At 44.0% G+C, this 22,546-nt stretch overlaps 1 protein-coding gene across 1 annotated transcript in view; it reads left to right on the plus strand.

Moving 5' to 3' along the window:
- LOC310788836 (TBC1 domain family member 12-like) overlaps positions 1–22,546 on the plus strand; it is a 63,206-nt gene that overhangs the window by 1,328 nt on the left and 39,332 nt on the right. Inside the window, exon 2 of the mRNA XM_083650409.1 lies at positions 507–1,130. Coding sequence (XP_083506535.1) covers positions 507–1,130 — 624 coding nt within the window. The remainder of the gene's footprint in view (positions 1–506; positions 1,131–22,546) is intronic.

Consider the following 22,546-nt stretch of genomic DNA (forward strand, 5'->3'; position numbering starts at 1 on the left):
GATGACATCTTCAAATGTCTCCTTTTGTCCTGACCACCAGTCCACAACCCAAAGATACTCAATTTACTGTCATAGAAAACTAGACCTACCAGAAAAGCTGGAACGAGGGACCCCCCCCATAAAAAAAAATCTAATGATTAATAGATTATGAATAGTTGGCAATTCATTTTATGTCAACCAATCAGTCAATCGTTGAAGCTCTGATGATCTTCATAATATGAGAAGAAATATCCTCTTAGATTTGATATAGCAAAAGTGTTGTCTTCCTGGCTTTAATGGCTGCATTACAGTAAAGTTATGTAATTCTATCTTAATTTACCAGAGTGTTGTATGTTATTTGATTTGCTTTTATCCACTGAGTCATTATATCCACATGACTGATGATCATTGATCCAAAATCTCATTGTGTCAATGTTTTGTGAAAACACCAGTAGTCCCTACAATATTGTCACAATATCAATATTGATGTATTTGGTCAAAATATTGTGATATTTGATTTTGTCCAGATCACCCAGCCCTAGTGACCGTCCAGAGTCGGATTATTTCTCCGAGAACACGCCGGACCTTCGTGCCGACCGGGAGGCAACGCAAGAAAACGGGCTCGCGGTGGGTTTGTGTGAGACAAGCCACGACAGCGGGGCTTTGGCCCCCGCGTGCCAGGGGGAAGATGCACCAGCTTTGGCCGAACTCGCTCGCTCCTCTCTGGCTCCTCACGCCCGGGACAAGGACTCTCCTAGCCCGGGGTCAAGTGCCCAAACCCCCTCGCCTTGCCCGTCGTCGACCCTGTCCGACCTCACCGGTGACAGCCAGCCCACTGAACCCAGCACCAGAGGGGAGGAGGAGTCGGAGTACCTGGACTTCGGTTTGCCCGCTAGGCCGCAGAGTCTGAGGACTAACTCGCACATGGCTGTTTCTTCCCTCAGCTGCGACGCCACACCGTTGTCCCCCGACGACGAGGAGGGGGGCTTTTATTTTGGGGACGAGGGGTACGAGGAGGAGTTCCCCAGCGGTCTGGACGCGGGTCGCAGGCAGAGCGCCCCGGACAAGCTGCCGGACCTGACCGAGCAGGCCGACACCTCCGACCCCAAGCTGATGCCAAAGAGGTTCGGCATCGCTGATTTCTTCACCAGGTAAATAATTCTGCGTCATTGAAATGGGCATTCTCTCTCTCTCACTCTCTGTCACACACACACACACACACACACACACACACACACACACACACACACACACACACACACACACACACATAGACACACACACACACACACACACACACACACACACACACACACACAAATAAACAGCGGGTGGTGGTGGATGGTACCCCCTTGCAGTGTAGGAATTTAGCCAGGGGCAAGGGCAAAAATGCCACCAAGAAATCTCAGAATGCCCCTAAAAACCATGATCCAGGGGCAAAAATTGCCCCCAACATTTATATAATTTTCTTTTCATTCAATTAATTTAATTTCCATCTCTAATACACACTCAACACCTGTAAGCTGGTTGCCAGAAGAAGATGACGAAGAACACACTCACAAAAACAGTGCGCTGTTGTCCACACTATGCTTTAGCAACTTGTTTATGCAGTAAATACCTGTTTTAAGTGCCCCCAAAATTGTGTAAATGCCCCCATTTTTTAGACCGTGGGGGCAAAATTTGCCCTCAAAATATTTTTTTAATTTCCTATACTGCCCCCTTGTTGACATAGAGCCAGTGATAGTAAATACAAAAATATGAGTGTGTATATATATACCAACCAAATAACCACCAGCATAAAAAAATGCTCCACTAGAAAGGCCTCATGCACCTTACTTCACTTGGAACCCACTTTCTCTAATTCTGCATCCTGTGAATTTACATCCCACAGATTAATTCTGTATCCTGTATATTTACATCCCACAGATTAATTCTGTATCCTATATATTTACATCCCACAGATTAATTCTACATCCTGTGAATTTACATCCCACAGATTAATTCTACATCCTGTGAATTTACATCCCACAGATTAATTCTGTATCCTGTATATTTACATCCCACAGATTAATTCTGCATCCTGTATATTTACATCCCACAGATTAATTCTGCATCCTGTATATTTACATCCCACAGATTAATTCTGTATCCTGTATATTTACATCCCACAGATTAATTCTACATCCTGTATATTTACATCCCACAGATTAATTCTACATCCTGTATATTTACATCCCACAGATTAATTCTGCATCCTGTGAATTTACATCCCACAGATTAATTCTGCATCCTGTATATTTACATCCCACAGATTAATTCTGTATCCTGTATATTTACATCCCACAGATTAATTCTACATCCTGTGAATTTACATCCCACAGATTAATTCTGTATCCTGTATATTTACATCCCACAGATTAATTCTACATCCTGTATATTTACATCCCACAGATTAATTCTACATCCTGTATATTTACATCCCACAGATTAATTCTACATCCTGTATATTTACATCCCACAGATTAATTCTACATCCTGTATATTTACATCCCACAGATTTATGTAAGCCTAAAAGGAGTTTTGAGTGCAGGTGTTTATTTTCCACTCCATCCCTGCTGCAGAATGTATATGTGAAGCATCAAGCACATAAAACTATCTTTCTTGACACACACACACACACACACACACACACACACACACACACACACACACACACACACACACTCACACACACACACACACACACACACAGAGTTTTACCAGTGTACTAGGTTTTTAGAAGAGAGTAGGGTTTCAAATGATGGCCGAAGCGTCTGGCAGAGTCAATTAATTTGCAGATCACAGCCAAAGCGACATTTGGCTTAAAGTGTTTTTAGGAAACAGTCTACTTGTGCACCTTCTGTTGATCAAATGTGAAACAGACGCCCACACTAACTAGGGATGGGCATTTTAACCAATTTAAATACTCGAGTACTCTCCTTCTATTATGAACGAGTAATCGGGTACTTGCCGTGTGGGGGGGGGGGGGGGGCAAAAAATGCGTTTGCATTTTTGCATGGAAAAAGCACTACCTGTAGTACTTTTTGTGAGGAGAAGGACAATTAGGTGACGTTAGCTGCAGCTGTTGTCCCTACCTCAGATCTCCGGTGGTTGGATGGTATTGGTTAGCGCTTCGTCCGAGCAGACTTGTGAAACAAGCGAAGAAGGCTCATTTCCAATAGGCCTACATGTCTTGTCCAGTATAATCCATTCTGCTTTATGATCACTGTTACAGTAACGTAAATCCACGGATTACAAGGTCTGGTGTTCTGCCAAAAAGTGAAAACTGACCAGTGACCATAACATTAGCTGCAGCTAAATAGTGATCGCCATGAAGCAACAAAGTGATTCGTTCTCCACATTTCTTGTGGCTAACGTTATGGGAGGACAACAGTGTAGTCAGTAAACTAGTGCCACATTTTCAATGAGTTTTATCGGGGGTGCGTTGTGGAGAAGCGTACATCTGTCTTGTGTCGTTAACGGGAGCGCATCTCCACCAGTCAATTTTCGTGATGAGCTGGGAAACTTCCTGTTAAAACTTTCAAAATAATATTACTTAAACAAAAGTATATAGCTTATTGATGCACGTTGGATGAGAAAAAGGTATTTCAACGAACAAAGCAGCAAACCTTGTATCAAAATACCCGTGATGTTAAGATTACGAGTGAAACTGTGCCTGTAAAGCATTACTCAAAAATAATATTAATGCCAATGTTACAATAATGGTTTTATTTTGAAAGCCCTAAAGCAGATGACATACTTTTACATTCTGGCTGACTTGACGCTCGTGCAGGTATGCCTGTCTGAAACACAGCCATGCTGCCTGTATAGCCAGATCCACATGACGATGCATGTGTACCCTTTTTAAAGGGGTGGGGCGAGTACCCGAACAACGGAAACATTACTCGAGTGCTGACGTTATGAACGAGTATTCGAGTACCCGAGTACTCCCGCCCATCCCTAACACTAACTCACTATTTAATTTGGTGGGTGTTGACGAGGAAGAGATGGAAAGAGATATTTGGAGGAGAAAGCGATGTGTTTGCTATGTTTGCATTATCAAGGGGCCAGGGCAGCCAGGAGCAGCGCCCCCCGCAGAGGATCTCTCATTCAATTTGAAGTTGTGTTGAAACCTAAACAGAGGGCCAGCTTGCTAGTTGAAGGTGTGTTGAAACCTAAACAGAGAGCCAGCTTGCTAGTTGAAGGCATGTTGAAACCTAAACAGAGGGCCAGCTTACTAGTTGAAGGTGTGTTGAAACCTAAACAGAGAGCCAGCTTGCTAGTTGAAGGTGTGTTGAAACCTAAACAGAGGGCCAGCTTGCTAGTTGAAGGTGTGTTGAAACCTAAACAGAGGGCCAGCTTACTAGTTGAAGGCATGTTGAAACCTAAACAGAGGGCCAGCTTGCTAGTTGAAGTTGTGTTGAAACCTAAACAGAGAGCCAGCTTGCTAGTTGAAGGTGTGTTGAAACCTAAACAGAGGGCCAGCTTGCTAGTTGAAGGTGTGTTGAAACCTAAACAGAGGGCCACAGGGCTCGACATTAACGGCTGCCCGGTTGCCCCGGGCAACCAAAAAAAACATGGGGCAACCATTTATTGGTCTTTGGTTGCCCCAGGGGCAACCACGATTTAACATGCAACAAAATATGTACAGTGGCAAACAGCAAAATATACACCAAATAAATGTTTTAATACTTGTTGTGAGTGACATATATGTGACATTTTATTGCTGTTACAATCGGAACGATGTTACTAATTACCAGTCGGAACCTATGTGATGCATGCTGCACGTGCGGTATGTTTAACGAGTACTGACTCGGACAGGTGGGGCTGCTCGCACACAATCACAGCGGCTGCAAGACGCAAGAAGAACCGCGTCCGCCCGCAGCCCCGCACAGAAACAACGGACGAGGAAATTGTCATCGAGGTGAAATACCCGTGCGTCTTTGAACGGGACGGAAAACGAATGCTATACTGCAAAGCATGTAGCCTACAACAAGCGCTTAATAGGTCTCATTATGCTTCCCGCATTGGCGAGTGTCCGCACGGAAAAGTGAGTCAAATCAGCAGAGGCGCCCCTCCACAAGGCTCCTGTGCAGACGGTTTTCGCCTGGCCGTGCACACCCCGAATTGTGTAACTACGTGGACGCGGCTGAGCGGACAAAGTGGAGTTTTCAAGACTCCAGCTCACTTCCGCGAGCAGAAACCCACACAGTGTATAAACGCTCCACACGTTTCCTCGTCAAGATTCAGTGTCTCTCATTTCCGTGCGACAGCCCAAACTTCAAGCATAATTCCAGCATAACGCTATACTGCAAAGCATGTAGCCTACAACAAGCCTACAACAACATACACCTCGACCAGGACATCCTTCAAAAACGTTTTACCACCGCATATATGTGCTGAGGAATGATTTGCATCCCTGGCCTGTCAGCCTGTCATACGGGGTGAGAGAGAGGGATTGCAGGGCCGCTTCTGGGCCTTTTGGGGCCCTATGCAACATCAGAGTGGGGGCCCCAAACCACTGTCATAGTATCCCTGAATGAACATGAGGAGGCATAGGCTACTTCATTATCAATAACGCTTTTAATTAATAAATTAAGCACAATATGAACAATAACTGTTAAAAAATATATGAAAATGAAAGTTCACAAATATTAGTTAAATCCTTTCAGTGCAAATGCATTATAAAAACAAAAAATAAGATTTGTTTAGAAAACGAAATGACACAAATTTATTATTATTATTATTATCATTATTACTACTATTACACCCGGTGCGCACGCTGAATAGGCCTATCTATATACTATAGACTATTATACTTACTTTTCTGTCACATCGTCATTATTAAGCCGGCTTATGACTGCATAGTATTTTAATTACTCAAAATATAAGGCGACTAAAATTGGGCAACCACATTTTTATTCGGGCAACCAAAAGCTCTTGCCAGGTTGCCCCTCCGGCAACCACTTTTAAAAGTTAACGTCGAGCCCTGGGCCAGCTTGCTAGTTGAAGGTGTGTTGAAACCTAAACAGAGGGCCAGCTTGCTAGTTGAAGGCATGTTGAAACCTAAACAGAGGGCCAGCTTGCTAGTTGAAGGTGTGTTGAAACCTAAACAGAGAGCCAGCTTGCTAGTTGAAGGCATGTTGAAACCTAAACAGAGGGCCAGCTTGCTAGTTGAAGGTGTGTTGAAACCTAAACAGAGAGCCAGCTTGCTAGTTGAAGGTGTGTTGAAACCTAAACAGAGGGCCAGCTTGCTAGTTGAAGGTGTGTTGAAACCTAAACAGAGGGCCAGCTTGCTAATTGAAGGTGTGTTGAAACCTAAATAGAGGACCAGCTTGCTAGTTGAAGGTGTGTTGAAACCTAAACAGAGGGCCAGCTTGCTAGTTGAAGGTGTGTTGAAACCTAAACAGAGAGCCAGCTTGCTAGTTGAAGGTGTGTTGAAACCTAAACAGAGGGCCAGCTTGCTAGTTGAAGGTGTGTTGAAACCTAAACAGAGGGCCAGCTTGCTAGTTGAAGGTGTGTTGAAACCTAAACAGAGGGCCAGCTTGCTAGTTGAAGGTGTGTTGAAACCTAAACAGAGGGCCAGCTTGCTAATTGAAGGTGTGTTGAAACTAGGGATGTTCATTTTGAAAATTTTCCAAAATCGATAATCGGTGAGAATTAACGATCAATTATCGATTATCGATTTTATTAATACTTAGAAAATTTTCAATTTTTTCAATTTTTTCAATTTTTTTTTTTTTTTTTTTTTAACAAAATGAATGCCTATGGCAGAAAATACGAAAGACAACGTGTTCTCCTCAATGAACTCTTTATTTCAATGTGTCTCCTCTCCAACACTGCTGTCCCCGGCGCATGCCGGTGTGAATTTCTCATGTTTAAAACAGTTTTGTTGGCACAAAGGCCCGTGCCCAGCCAGAAAACTAGAGACTATATGAAGCTCCACCTCACGTTAGTCGGCTGTGCAATGGAGTGGGGCGAGGAGGAACGAATTCCACCCAAACCTAGTCCAAATTTTTTTTTTTTTTTTTTTTTTTTTTTTTTTTTTTATAATTAAAAAATCGATCCAAATGCCACAGGATCGATTCCAATCCTTAACGATCGATTATCGATTTTCGATAATTGATGAACATCCCTAGTTGAAACCTAAATAGAGGACCAGCTTGCTAGTTGAAGGTGTGTTGAAACCTAAACAGAGGGCCAGCTTGCTAATTGAAGGTGTGTTGAAACCTAAATAGAGGACCAGCTTGCTAGTTGAAGGTGTGTTGAAACCTAAACAGAGGGCCAGCTTGCTAGTTGAAGGTGTGTTGAAACCTAAACAGAGGGCCAGCTTGCTAGTTGAAGGTGTGTTGAAACCTAAACAGAGGGCCAGCTTACTAGTTGAAGGTGTGTTGAAACCTAAACAGAGAGCCAGCTTGCTAGTTGAAGGTGTGTTGAAACCTAAACAGAGAGCCAGCTTGCTAGTTGAAGGTGTGTTGAAACCTAAACAGAGAGCCAGCTTACTAGTTGAAGGTGTGTTGAAACCTAAACAGAGGGCCAGCTTGCTAGTTGAAGGTGTGTTGAAACCTAAACAGAGAGCCAGCTTGCTAGTTGAAGGTGTGTTGAAACCTAAACAGAGGGCCAGCTTACTAGTTGAAGTTGTGTTGAAACCTAAACAGAGAGCCAGCTTGCTAGTTGAAGGTGTGTTGAAACCTAAACAGAGAGCCAGCTTGCTAGTTGAAGGTGTGTTGAAACCTAAACAGAGGGTCAGCTTGCTAGTTGAAGGTGTGTTGAAACCTAAACAGAGAGCCAGCTTGCTAGTTGAAGGTGTGTTGAAACCTAAACAGAGAGCCAGCTTGCTAGTTGAAGGTGTGTTGAAACCTAAACAGAGGGCCAGCTTGCTAGTTGAAGGTGTGTTGAAACCTAAACAGAGGGTCAGCTTGCTAGTTGAAGGTGTGTTGAAACCTAAACAGAGAGCCAGCTTGCTAGTTGAAGGTGTGTTGAAACCTAAACAGAGAGCCAGCTTACTAGTTGAAGGTGTGTTGAAACCTAAACAGAGAGCCAGCTTACTAGTTGAAGGTGTGTTGAAACCTAAACAGAGGGCCAGCTTGCTAGTTGAAGGTGTGTTGAAACCAGTGTTGGGCAGTAGCTTGCTACAAGTAGTGAAGCTACATAGCTTAACTACATTTCTCAGTAGCTTGGTGGTAGCTTCACTACTTTTGAACCAAGTAGCTTTTTCAGTAGCTAAGCTATTTATAGACCCAAGTAGCTTGTAGCTTCCCGCAAAAGCTACAAGCTACTCGCCAGAGAAAATCCATGAGCAAAGCACACAGTGGAGATTTCTGCTGCGGTTTGGATTAAACAGGAGGAGACATTGCATATGTCAAGTGTGCCTGTGTAGCCAATAAAGCACTTCCAGTTCTATTATGACGGACAACAAGTGTTGTTCTCTCATCCTTGCTTTTTAGCATCCTTGCCTCTCTTGCAGCAAGACCCGGCACTACTCTGCCTCTGATTGGGTTGGGTTTAGGCAATGAAGACTGACTATTGGTTAAGGGTAGGGCAAAATATGTCATGTGCTGGCAAAGTCACATCCGCAACAAACTTTGAAAGATGGCAGAGCCAGAGGGAGCCACTGGCAGTGACGAAGAAGACGTTCAGGTTTTATTGTCTGTTTTTGAATATTGTGCCAGTGAGAGTTTCAGTGTGTTTTATAATATAATAAACAATCAAAATTAGATTTTTTTGCCTGCCTATTTGTTTGGTGGAAAGTTGTTCTTTGACATGAAGTTGATTCAATGTGAGAAAAAAGTAGCTTTGATGTAGCAAGCTGCTTTTGTCATGTTGCTCGTAGCTTAGCTTGCTACATTTCTCTGGCGATAGCTTCAATGTAGTTTAGCTATATTTAATCGAGAGTAACTGATAGCTTAGCTTACTACATTTTCCAAGTAGCTTGCCCATCACTGGTTGAAACCTAAACAGAGAGCCAGCTTGCTAGTTGAAGGTGTGTTGAAACCTAAACAGAGGGCCAGCTTGCTAGTTGAAGGTGTGTTGAAACCTAAACAGAGAGCCAGCTTGCTAGTTGAAGGTGTGTTGAAACCTAAACAGAGAGCCAGCTTGCTAGTTGAAGGTGTGTTGAAACCTAAACAGAGGGCCAGCTTGCTAGTTGAAGGTGTGTTGAAACCTAAACAGAGAGCCAGCTTACTAGTTGAAGGTGTGTTGAAACCTAAACAGAGGGCCAGCTTGCTAGTTGAAGGTGTGTTGAAACCTAAACAGAGAGCCAGCTTGCTAGTTGAAGGTGTGTTGAAACCTAAACAGAGAGCCAGCTTACTAGTTGAAGGTGTGTTGAAACCTAAACAGAGAGCCAGCTTGCTAGTTGAAGGTGTGTTGAAACCTAAACAGAGAGCCAGCTTGCTAGTTGAAGGTGTGTTGAAACCTAAACAGAGAGCCAGCTTGCTAGTTGAAGGTGTGTTGAAACCTAAACAGAGAGCCAGCTTGCTAGTTGAAGGTGTGTTGAAACCTAAACAGAGAGCCAGCTTGCTAGTTGAAGGTGTGTTGAAACCTAAACAGAGAGCCAGCTTGCTAGTTGAAGGTGTGTTGAAACCTAAACAGAGAGCCAGCTTGCTAGTTGAAGGTGTGTTGAAACCTAAACAGAGAGCCAGCTTGCTAGTTGAAGGTGTGTTGAAACCTAAACAGAGAGCCAGCTTGCTAGTTGAAGGTGTGTTGAAACCTAAACAGAGAGCCAGCTTGCTAGTTGAAGGTGTGTTGAAACCTAAACAGAGAGCCAGCTTGCTAGTTGAAGGTGTGTTGAAACCTAAACAGAGAGCCAGCTTACTAGTTGAAGGTGTGTTGAAACCTAAACAGAGAGCCAGCTTGCTAGTTGAAGGTGTGTTGAAACCTAAACAGAGAGCCAGCTTGCTAGTTGAAGGTGTGTTGAAACCTAAACAGAGAGCCAGCTTACTAGTTGAAGGTGTGTTGAAACCTAAACAGAGAGCCAGCTTACTAGTTGAAGGTGAGTTGAAACCTAAACAGAGAGCCAGCTTACTAGTTGAAGGTGTGTTGAAACCTAAACAGAGAGCCAGCTTACTAGTTGAAGGTGTGTTGAAACCTAAACAGAGAGCCAGCTTGCTAGTTGAAGGCATGTTGAAACCTAAACAGAGGGTCAGCTTGCTAGTTGAAGGCATGTTGAAACCTAAACAGAGGGTCAGCTTGCTAGTTGAAGGCATGTTGAAACCTAAACAGAGAGCCAGCTTGCTAGTTGAAGGTGTGTTGAAACCTAAACAGAGAGCCAGCTTGCTAGTTGAAGGTGTGTTGAAACCTAAACAGAGAGCCAGCTTGCTAGTTGAAGGTGTGTTGAAACCTAAACAGAGAGCCAGCTTGCTAGTTGAAGGTGTGTTGAAACCTAAACAGAGAGCCAGCTTACTAGTTGAAGGTGTGTTGAAACCTAAACAGAGAGCCAGCTTGCTAGTTGAAGGTGTGTTGAAACCTAAACAGAGAGCCAGCTTGCTAGTTGAAGGTGTGTTGAAACCTAAACAGAGAGCCAGCTTGCTAGTTGAAGGTGTGTTAAAACCTAAACAGAGAGCCAGCTTACTAGTTGAAGGTGTGTTGAAACCTAAACAGAGAGCCAGCTTGCTAGTTGAAGGTGTGTTGAAACCTAAACAGAGAGCCAGCTTGCTAGTTGAAGGTGTGTTGAAACCTAAACAGAGAGCCAGCTTACTAGTTGAAGGCGTGCTGAAACCTAAACAGAGAGCCAGCTTACTAGTTGAAGGCATGTTGAAACCTAAACAGAGAGCCAGCTTGCTAGTTGAAGGTGTGTTGAAACCTAAACAGAGGGCCAGCTTGCTAGTTGAAGGTGTGTTGAAACCTAAACAGAGGGTCAGCTTGCTAGTTGAAGGCATGTTGAAACCTAAACAGAGGGTCAGCTTGCTAGTTGAAGGCATGTTGAAACCTAAACAGAGAGCCAGCTTGCTAGTTGAAGGTGTGTTGAAACCTAAACAGATAGCCAGCTTGCTAGTTGAAGGTGTGTTGAAACCTAAACAGAGGGCCAGCTTACTAGTTGAAGGTGTGTTGAAACCTAAACAGAGGGTCAGCTTGCTAGTTGAAGGTGTGTTGAAACCTAAACAGAGGGTCAGCTTGCTAGTTGAAGGCATGTTGAAACCTAAACAGAGAGCCAGCTTGCTAGTTGAAGGTGTGTTGAAACCTAAACAGAGGGTCAGCTTGCTAGTTGAAGGCATGTTGAAACCTAAACAGAGGGTCAGCTTGCTAGTTGAAGGCATGTTGAAACCTAAACAGAGAGCCAGCTTGCTAGTTGAAGGTGTGTTGAAACCTAAACAGAGGGCCAGCTTGCTAGTTGAAGGTGTGTTGAAACCTAAACAGAGGGCCAGCTTGCTAGTTGAAGGTGTGTTGAAACCTAAACAGAGGGCCAGCTTCCTAGTTGAAGGTGTGTTGAAACTAGGGATGTTCATTTTGAAAATTTTCCAAAATCGATAATCGGTGAGAATTAACGATCAATTATCGATTATCGATTTTATTAATACTTGAATGCCTATGGCAGAAAATACGAAAGACAACGTGTTCTCCTCAATGAACTCTTTATTTCAATGTGTCTCCTCTCCAACACTGCTGTCCCCGGCGCATGCCGGTGTGAATTTCTCATGTTTAAAACAGTTTTGTTGGCACAAAGGCCCATGCCCAGCCAGAAAACTAGAGACTATATGAAGCTCCACCTCACGTTAGTCGGCTGTGCAATGGAGTGGGGCGAGGAGGAACGAATTCCACCCAAACCTAGTCCAAAAAAAAAAAAAATTTTTTTTTTTTTTTTTTTTTTTTTAATAATTAAAAAATCGATCCAAATGCCACAGGATCGATTCCAATCCTTAACGATCAATTATCGATTTTCGATAATTGATGAACATCCCTAGTTGAAACCTAAACAGAGAGCCAGCTTGCTAGTTGAAGGTGTGTTGAAACCTAAACAGAGAGCCAGCTTGCTAGTTGAAGGTGTGTTGAAACCTAAACAGAGAGCCAGCTTGCTAGTTGAAGGTGTGTTGAAACCTAAACAGAGGGTCAGCTGCCCTCTGTGATGCTGTGATGCTGTTCAGAGGTGGAAAGTAACTAATTACCAGTACATTTACTCTAGTTACTGTAATTGAGTAGCTTTTTGTGTACTTTTTTGAGTAGTTTTTTTAAAAGCAATAATTTTAGTTTTACTTAAGTAAATTCTGTTTGAAGTAACCATGGACTGTATATATAAGTAACACACTTTGTTACATTTTAAATAGCTTCAGAGTACAGAGTAAAATACATCCAAAGTTTCCCCAAGTTTTCTATGAACCGTGCAGCAAAAACTGTTGACCCTTGCAAACTGTCAGTGTTGCCAAACTGTTTCTAAGGACAGTAACTATTGGCTCATCAAAAATTCTCTAGAAGTCACCAGACAGGGAGGGGGGCTATACGCTGTGTGTAGGAAGCACTGTGACCGTCAGACCTCTCTGGAGGGAGGGGGGCTATACGCTGTGTGTAGGAAGCACTGTGACCGTCAGACCTCTCTGGAGGGAGGGGGGGCTATACGCTGTGTGTAGGAAGCACTGTGACCGTCAGACCTCTCTGGAGGCAGGGGGGCTGTACGCTGTGTGTAGGAAGCACTGTGACCGTCAGACCTCTCTGGAGGGAGGGGGGGCTATACGCTGTGTGTAGGAAGCACTGTGACCGTCAGACCTCTCTGGAGGGAGGGGGGGCTATACGCTGTGTGTAGGAAGCACTGTGACCGTCAGACCTCTCTGGAGGGAGGGGGGCTATACGCTGTGTGTAGGAAGCACTGTGACCATCAGACCTCTCTGGAGGGAGGGGGGCTATACGCTGTGTGTAGAAAGCACTGTGACCGTCAGACCTCTCTGGAGGGAGGGGGGCTATACACTGTGTGTAGGAAGCACTGTGACCGTCAGAACTTTGCCAGAAGTTGAACGACGAATGAGAACGAGAACACATTGGCGCTTAATCACAAAGCTGATGGAAACGGATGAGTTCATTAGAAAACACCTCTGCAGACGTAAATCCAACTGAAACCCCATCAGATTTGACTGAAGTTGAGGATGAACTTGAAGTAGTTTGAGCTTTATAAAGTATGCTTTCGTAGTTTTTATCGCAGAGGAGAGATAATATACCCCCCCCCCCCCCCCCCGAAAAAAGTAACTAAGTAACTTTTACTCTGAGTACATTTTAAAATCAGCTGTCTTTTTTTTGTTGCAAATGTAGATTTTATTACACTAGTAATTTCACTTCTACTCAAGTCAAATTTCATCAAAGTAATATAGTACTAATATAGTACACCCCTGATGCTGTTGTGGTGTGAAAAGCTCGTAACTCAGATTTTGGCGATGTTGATCTCAGTTGAAGGGACCACATGGGTCCTCAGTGGGTGGAGGGACCACATGGGTCCTCAGTGGGTGGAGGAAACACATGGGTCCTCAGTGGGTGGAGGAAACACACGGGTCCTCAGTGGGTGGAGGAAACACATGGGTCCTCAGTGGGTGGAGGGACCACATGGGTCCTCAGTGGGTGGAGGAAACACATGGGTCCTCAGTGGGTGGAGGAAACACACGGGTCCTCAGTGGGTGGAGGAAACACATGGGTCCTCAGTGGGTGGAGGGACCACATGGGTCCTCAGTGGGTGGAGGAAACACATGGGTCCTCAGTGGGTGGAGGAAACACACGGGTCCTCAGTGGGTGGAGGAAACACATGGGTCCTCAGTGGGTGGAGGGACCACATGGGTCCTCAGTGGGTGGAGGAAACACATGGGTCCTCAGTGGGTGGAGGAAACACACGGGTCCTCAGTGGGTGGAGGAAACACACGGGTCCTCAGTGGGTGGAGGAAACACACAGGTCCTCAGTGGGTGGAGGAAACACATGGGTCCTCAGTGGGTGGAGGAAACACATGGGTCCTCAGTGGGTGGAGGAAACACACGGGTCCTCAGTGGGTGGAGGAAACACATGAGTCCTCAGTGGGTGGAGGAAACACACGGGTCCTCAGTGGGTGGAGGAAACACACGGGTCCTCAGTGGGTGGAGGAAACACACGGGTCCTCAGTGGGTGGAGGAAACACACGGGTCCTCAGTGGGTGGAGGAAACACATGGGTCCTCAGTGGGTGGAGGAAACACACGGGTCCTCTGTGGGTTGAGGAAACACACGGGTCCTCAGTGGGTGGAGGAAACACATGGGTCCTCAGTGGGTGGAGGAAACACACGGGTCCTCAGTGGGTGGAGGAAACACATGAGTCCTCAGTGGGTGGAGGAAACACACGGGTCCTCAGTGGGTGGAGGAAACACACGGGTCCTCAGTGGGTGGAGGAAACACACGGGTCCTCAGTGGGTGGAGGAAACACATGGGTCCTCAGTGGGTGGAGGAAACACACGGGTCCTCTGTGGGTTGAGGAAACACACGGGTCCTCAGTGGGTGGAGGAAACACATGGGTCCTCTGTGGGTTGAGGAAACACACGGGTCCTCAGTGGGTGGAGGAAACACACGGGTCCTCAGTGGGTGGAGGAAACACATGAGTCCTCAGTGGGTGGAGGAAACACACGGGTCCTCAGTGGGTGGAGGAAACACACGGGTCCTCAGTGGGTGGAGGAAACACACGGGTCCTCAGTGGGTGGAGGAAACACATGGGTCCTCAGTGGGTGGAGGAAATTCTCCAGCCCTCTTGGGCTTATGAAAGTCCTTTAAAAGCCCCAACGGATAATGTCAAATATGCATCGTCATCAACTCTAAAAACAAAGCTGGTGTTCTTCCTTCCTGAAAAGTCTTGACGGTGATGATGTTGGACTGCTGACTGTGTTCTAGTGTCTGAGATGAATCAGACCAGGAAACAAAGACCTTCACACCTGAACCAAGTCATTGGACTTACAGAACTGGTATTGATATAGGGGATAAATAGAGAAATTCTAAGGCTCATAAATGCAGGCTAATTTCAGAAAGGCAGCACAAATGTGACATTATTTGTTTGTTTGTTTGTTTGTTTATTTATTTATTTATTTATTTATTTATTTATTTAGTTGTTTATTTATTTATTTATTTTGCGCATCTGGTAGGAGGAGTTGGGTCATTTTTATGAAAGCGTCTACTGCAAAAAAGCAACGGAAACAAAAGCAGGGGAATCTGATCTTTTTCAGATCAGGTTTAAACCACATTCTTTGGTGCTTTGAGATACAGTTCAAATTGCCTCCCTGCAGTAAACATGCAGACTTGAATGAGCACTCCGGTCGTCTTACTTCATTGTAATCGGTGGTTCTCAACGTTAGGAGTGACATGCTGCCATGTTGGAAGAAGACCAAGACTGAAGTCATTTTACATTGGCTCACGTTACTGCAATTGTGTTGCTTTTTTGTGTACTTTAAAGTCAGCAATTCGCCTTTGACTTAAGTACGTTTTTACTGCAGTTTTGTCTTTCAGTCCATTTTAAATCCATCCATCCGTCACAGAACAGATTGTGTCTCTCCATCAACAACAGAAAGTAGATCAACACAAACTGACAAATCTGTGACTGATCCAGCACTCAGGAGGCACAAATCAGGTCAGAACAAAGCAGGTTGTTTGCAAGGTGAAGATCAAAGCGTGGCTGGTGGCCCGGAGGCAGACAGGCTGACTAATCACTGGAAGGTTGTTTGTTCAACCTTCAGAAGCAGCAGGGGGGATATGTGTCTCTGTGTCTGCCCGGGGTCACATCTCTCTACATCCAGACCCAACAAGTCAACACGGAGCGTCACATCTCTCTACATCCAGACCCAACAAGTCAACACGGAGCGCCGACCGTGACTGAGGGAAGCTCCGTCATTTAATAAGATTCACATTTACATTTTTTCAGTCTGGTCTGTGGAAGGAGGTCAAGGTTCACTCTCTCTAATTGTTCCCAAGATACCTCATGGTTTCTTCCTTTTTTCTCCTAGCAAGGTTTTCTTGGAAGTGTCTTAGGCCGTATTGTGAATGGGAGGACTGGCGTTTTAGCCACCGCGCCTGATGATGTCTGAATGCAGCCATAAGGCCTTGGCCACACTGATCCGTGGTGTCTGTCCGTGTGCGTTCATTTCTCTGTTCACTTCCATTCATTTTCAATGACAGCTGTCCGATTGTCTGTGGAGCACTCAGAAGCGTACGTATCCAGAAAATTTGCATACGTTTTGATGGACAGAAAGTTGAAGAGGGATGAACTTTTTCTGGATGGACGTATCGGATGGTCGGATGGTCGGATAGTCACTGTCCGTTTAGCCAATCAGAGTCGAGGTCTCGAGAGGAGGCGTTCCGAGATTTGTTTCAACTTTTCAAAGAAGATGGCGGCCGAGGCTGTGAAGGAGGCTATAATTAATGCTGTGTACACCATCCCGCTGTTGTACAACGTGATAGTCAGTGTCACCGTCTGATTTCACCATCTAAGCTGGTCATTCAGTGGTATTTTATTGCCACATAAGTAACGTAGCGCACAGAGCTAACAGCTAGCTGACGCCAGCTTTCTTCTTCTCTCGGTTTATAGGCGGGTCGCTGACACCTTCAAGGTGCTTACCGCCACCTGCTGTACAAGTAGGTTACTTGTACATGCAACGGACATAAATCTATCCGTCTATCCGTTCTGTCCATTTTATGACGGATCAGTGTGGCCAAGGCCTAAGGCTGTCCTACCTCATTCTGTTGTATGGTTGATCCTACATCATTCTGTTGTATGGTTGATCCTACATCATTCTGTTGTATGGTTGATCCTACCTCATTCTGTTGTATGGTTGATCTTACATCATTCTGTTGTATGGTTTATCCTACATCATTCTGTTGTATGGTTTATCCTACATCATTCTGTTGTATGGTTGATCCTACATCATTCTGTTGTATGGTTTATCCTACATCATTCTGTTGTATGGTTTATCCTACATCATTCTGTTGTATGGTTTATCCTACATCATTCTGTTGTATGGTTGATCCTACATCATGCTGTTGTATGGTTGATCCTACATCATTCTGTTGTATGGTTTATCCTACATCATTCTGTTGTATGGTTTATCCTACATCATGCTGTTGTATGGTTTATCCTACATCATGCTGTTGTATGGTTGATCCTACATCATTCTGTTGTATGGTTTATCCTACATCATTCTGTTGTATGGTTGATCCTACATCATTCTGTTGTATGGTTTATCCTACATCATTCTGTTGTATGGTTTATCCTACATCATGCTGTTGTATGGTTGATCCTACATCATTCTGTTGTATGGTTGATCCTACATCATTCTGTTGTATGGTTGATCCTACATCATTATGTTGTATGGTTTATCCTACATCATTCTGTTGTATGGTTTATCCTACATCATTCTGTTGTATGGTTGATCCTACATCATTCTGTTGTATGGTTGATCCTACATCATGCTGTTGTATGGTTTATCCTACATCATTCTGTTGTATGGTTTATCCTACATCATTCTGTTGTATGGTTTATCCTACATCATTCTGTATGGTTGATCCTACATCATTCTGTTGTATGGTTGATCCTACATCATTCTGTTGTATGGTTGATCCTACATCATTCTGTTGTATGGTTTATCCTACATCATTCTGTTGTATGGTTTATCCTACATCATTCTGTTGTATGGTTGATCCTACATCATTCTGTTGTATGGTTGATCCTACATCATTCTGTTGTATGGTTGATCCTACATCATTCTGTTGTATGGTTGATCCTACATCATTCTGTTGTATGGTTGATCCTACATCATTCTGTTGTATGGTTTATCCTACATCATACTGTTGTATGGTTTATCCTACGTCATTCTGTTGTATGGTTGATCCTACGTCATTCTGTTGTATGGTTGATCCTACGTCATTCTGTTGTATGGTTGATCCTACATCATTCTGTTGTATGGTTTATCCTACATCATTCTGTTGTATGGTTTATCCTACATCATTCTGTTGTATGGTTGATCCTACATCATTCTGTTGTATGGTTGATCCTACATCATTCTGTTGTATGGTTTATCCTACATCATTCTGTTGTTTGGTTGATCCTACATCATTCTGTTGTATGGTTTATCCTACATCATTCTGTTGTATGGTTGATCCTACATCATTCTGTTGTATGGTTGATCCTACATCATTCTGTTGTATGGTTGATCCTACATCATTCTGTTGTATGGTTGATCCTACATCATTCTGTTGTATGGTTTATCCTACATCATTCTGTTGTATGGTTGATCCTACATCATTCTGTTGTATGGTTTATCCTACATCATTCTGTTGTATGGTTGATCCTACATCATGCTGTTGTATGGTTTATCCTACATCATTCTGTTGTATGGTTTATCCTACATCATTCTGTTGTATGGTTGATCCTACATCATTCTGTTGTATGGTTTATCCTACATCATTCTGTTGTATGGTTGATCCTACATCATTCTGTTGTATGGTTGATCCTACATCATTCTGTTGTATGGTTGATCCTACGTCGTTGATCCTACGACCCCCCGGGGATCAGTCGATTTTGATGATGATCTGGATCTGGGATTCACATCATTAGAGACCAAATTCATTTTGAGCCGTAACCGACGCGCTGCCTTCCTGTGTCGGCAGGAAAGTCCGACATCTGGGATTTTCCAAGTCAGCTGCTGAACAGCGTTGCTTGCACCATGCTGTTTCAGTCAGAGTAAGAGTGAAAGCATTTTCTTGTTTGATGACCGCAATAAAGAAGTCTGAGAGAGAACAACACCATGCAGACAGATTGTTTTCCCCCTCTTTTTATTGCTTAAGCGGTTAGTGTCGTCTGACTGGTAGATATTTGATTATTTCTGTCTGTTTTGGGGGTTTAAGCCTTCGTCTGTGTGTCAGGTCTTGTTTTGGTTTGGACTCCGCTATAAGACTCTACTGAGGTATCAGCTGAGGAGAAAACACGCAGCTGATAGCTCAGTACAGTCTATACCTCAGTACAGTCTTTTAGTGGCATCTGACTCCGCTATAAGACTGTACTGAGGCAGAGTCCTGCAACGGGTCGGGTACCCGTGGCTACCCGTGGGTTACGCGCAAAAAACTTGTGTAACGGGTAAGCTTGTGACCGGAAGGTCGTCTGTTCAATCCCCGGGACCGGCAGGATAAATCTGGGTGGGGAAAGTGAAAAGGCAGCGCTTGCCCCTCCCTCATTACCACCACTGAGGTGCCCTTGAGCAAGGCCCTTAACTCCCAACCTCTCAAGTGGAGCCGCTCAGTGGCCAGCAGATCAGACTGTGGTTGTACTCGGCAGCTTCCAGGTGTGAATTCCTGAAAAAAGAGAGCATTGCTCTCAGTGAGACTCCGCCTGTATAAATAAAGGTAAAAAAACTAAACTCATTAACTGTCAAACAAAATTAATATTTACAAAATTGTTGACCGTTTTCTGCGTGAGAGGATGTGCAAAAATAAATCAGCATTGTTTTTTGGGGGCGTGTCCCTTTCCTGTCTACAGGTTGTCTCCTCAGGTGTTTGATCAGGAAAGGTAAGGAAGGAAAGATGGCGTTAGTCTGCGCTCTGTGAGCAGAGACTAGCATGTTGCACCTGAGCTGTCAACCGTCTGTCTGTCAACTCGTCTGTTTCACACACTGCTTATCTGAGCATCAGTGCAGACTTGTGAACGTTTGTTTTTCCAACAGCAATATGGTTGATCCTACATCATACTGTTGTATGGTTGATCCTACATCATTCTGTTGTATGGTTGATCCTACATCATACTGTTGTATGGTTGATCCTACATCATTCTGTTGTATGGTTGATCCTACATCATACTGTTGTATGGTTGATCCTACATCATACTGTTGTATGGTTGATCCTACATCATTCTGTTGTATGGTTGATCCTACATCATTCTGTTGTATGGTTGATCCTACATCATACTGTTGTATGGTTGATCCTACGTCATTCTGTTGTATGGTTTATCCTACGTCATTCTGTTGTATGGTTGATCCTACATCATACTGTTGTATGGTTGATCCTACATCATACTGTTGTATGGTTGATCCTACATCATTCTGTTGTATGGTTTATCCTACATCATTCTGTTGTATGGTTGATCCTACGTCATTCTGTTGTATGGTTGATCCTACATCATACTGTTGTATGGTTGATCCTACATCATTCTGTTGTATGGTTTATCCTACATCATTCTGTTGTATGGTTGATCCTACGTCATTCTGTTGTATGGTTGATCCTACATCATACTGTTGTATGGTTGATCCTACATCATTCTGTTGTATGGTTGATCCTACGTCATTCTGTTGTATGGTTGATCCTACATCATACTGTTGTATGGTTGATCCTACATCATTCTGTTGTATGGTTGATCCTACATCATTCTGTTGTATGGTTGATCCTACATCATTCTGTTGTATGGTTGATCCTACATCATTCTGTTGTATGGTTGATCCTACATCATTCTGTTGTATGGTTGATCCTACATCATTCTGTTGTATGGTTGATCCTACATCATACTGTTGTATGGTTGATCCTACATCATTCTGTTGTATGGTTTAGTTGATCCTACATCATTCTGTTGTATGGTTTATCCTACATCATTCTGTTGTATGGTTGATCCTACATCATTCTGTTGTATGGTTTATCCTACATCATTCTGTTGTATGGTTTATCCTACATCATACTGTTGTATGGTTTATCCTACATCATTCTGTTGTATGGTTTATCCTACATCATTCTGTTGTATGGTTGATCCTACATCATACTGTTGTATGGTTTATCCTACATCATTCTGTTGTATGGTTGATCCTACATCATTCTGTTGTATGGTTGATCCTACATCATTCTGTTGTATGGTTGATCCTACATCATTCTGTTGTATGGTTGATCCTACATCATTCTGTTGTATGGTTGATCCTACGTCGTTGATCCTACGACCCCCCGGGGATCAGTCGATTTTGATGATGATCTGGATCTGGGATTCACATCATTAGAGACCAAATTCATTTTGAGCCGTAACCGACGCGCTGCCTTCCTGTGTCGGCAGGAAAGTCCGACATCTGGGATTTTCCAAGTCAGCTGCTGAACAGCGTTGCTTGCACCATGCTGTTTCAGTCAGAGAGTGAAAGCATTTTCTTGTTTGATGACCGCAATAAAGAAGTCTGAGAGAGAACAACACCATGCAGACAGATTGTTTTCCCCCTCTTTTTATTGCTTAAGCGGTTAGTGTCGTCTGACTGGTAGATATTTGATTATTTCTGTCTGTTTTGGGGGTTTAAGCCTTCGTCTGTGTGTCAGGTCTTGTTTTGGTTTGGACTCCGCTATAAGACTCTACTGAGGTATCAGCTGAGGAGAAAACACGCAGCTGATAGCTCAGTACAGTCTATACCTCAGTACAGTCTTTTAGTGGCATCTGACTCCGCTATAAGACTGTACTGAGGCAGAGTCCTGCAACGGGTCGGGTACCCGTGGCTACCCGTGGGTTACGCGCAAAAAACTTGTGTAACGGGTAAGCTTGTGACCGGAAGGTCGTCTGTTCAATCCCCGGGACCGGCAGGATAAATCTGGGTGGGGAAAGTGAAAAGGCAGCGCTTGCCCCTCCCTCATTACCACCACTGAGGTGCCCTTGAGCAAGGCCCTTAACTCCCAACCTCTCAAGTGGAGCCGCTCAGTGGCCAGCAGATCAGACTGTGGTTGTACTCATCAGCTTCCAGGTGTGAATGTGAACAGGGTATTTTTCAAACCTCCTGAAAAAAGAGAGCATTGCTCTCAGTGAGATAACCTGACGCTACCAGATGGACGGTTTACCTTCACATTACGTTTCACTAAACCAGTCCATCTGGCAATGCAGTAATCCAACCCGCTGATGGAGGCGGGCACCTTTTCCAAGCTACTTGGCAGGTGATTGGATGACCCATCTGTCTATCACCGCTGGTGCGTGTTAACTTCAACCAATCAGATCGCCATGATTCTGACGTCACGTTTGCGACCAGAGGAAGTTGCCTGTGCCTGATCTCCGTGGTAGTCTATCATTGATTGAGTCCTCACCATCCTCATCGTTGTAAAGTCGCCTTCGAAGCATGTCGTTCGATTATAACGAACTAGTTGTGTGGCTTAGCCTTCCCAAATGTTGAGGGTCGTTTTTTAGAATTGAATACATAGAATTGGGAACGTTACATTCAATTTCATTCAGACTGCGTGTCACTTCCGCGGCGGCAGCCATGTTGACGAGTGAAAAGAACTACAAAGACCATGTACCCACTACTTGGCCAGACGAGCCTAAGCCCGCTTAAGGCTGCCGCTGATTCGTCAAGCCGGCATGGTTCGGCCAATCATTTAACTGCCTGTGCATGACAAGATGGATTACGTCGAGAGAATCTCTTTTGATCTCGCGAGGTTATCCATCTTGCAAGCAAGGTTATCAGTGAGACTCCCCCTGTATAAATAAAGGTAAACAAAAAAAAACTCAATAACTGTCAAACAAAATGAATGATTACAAATCTGTTGACAGTTTTCTGTGTGAGAGGATGTGCAAAAATAAATCAGCATTATTTTTTGGGGGCGTGTCCCTTTCCTGTCTA

This window comes from Poromitra crassiceps (assembly GCF_964638095.1).
Source record: "Poromitra crassiceps genome assembly, chromosome: 14".
NCBI classification, from domain to species: domain Eukaryota; kingdom Metazoa; phylum Chordata; class Actinopteri; order Beryciformes; family Melamphaidae; genus Poromitra; species Poromitra crassiceps.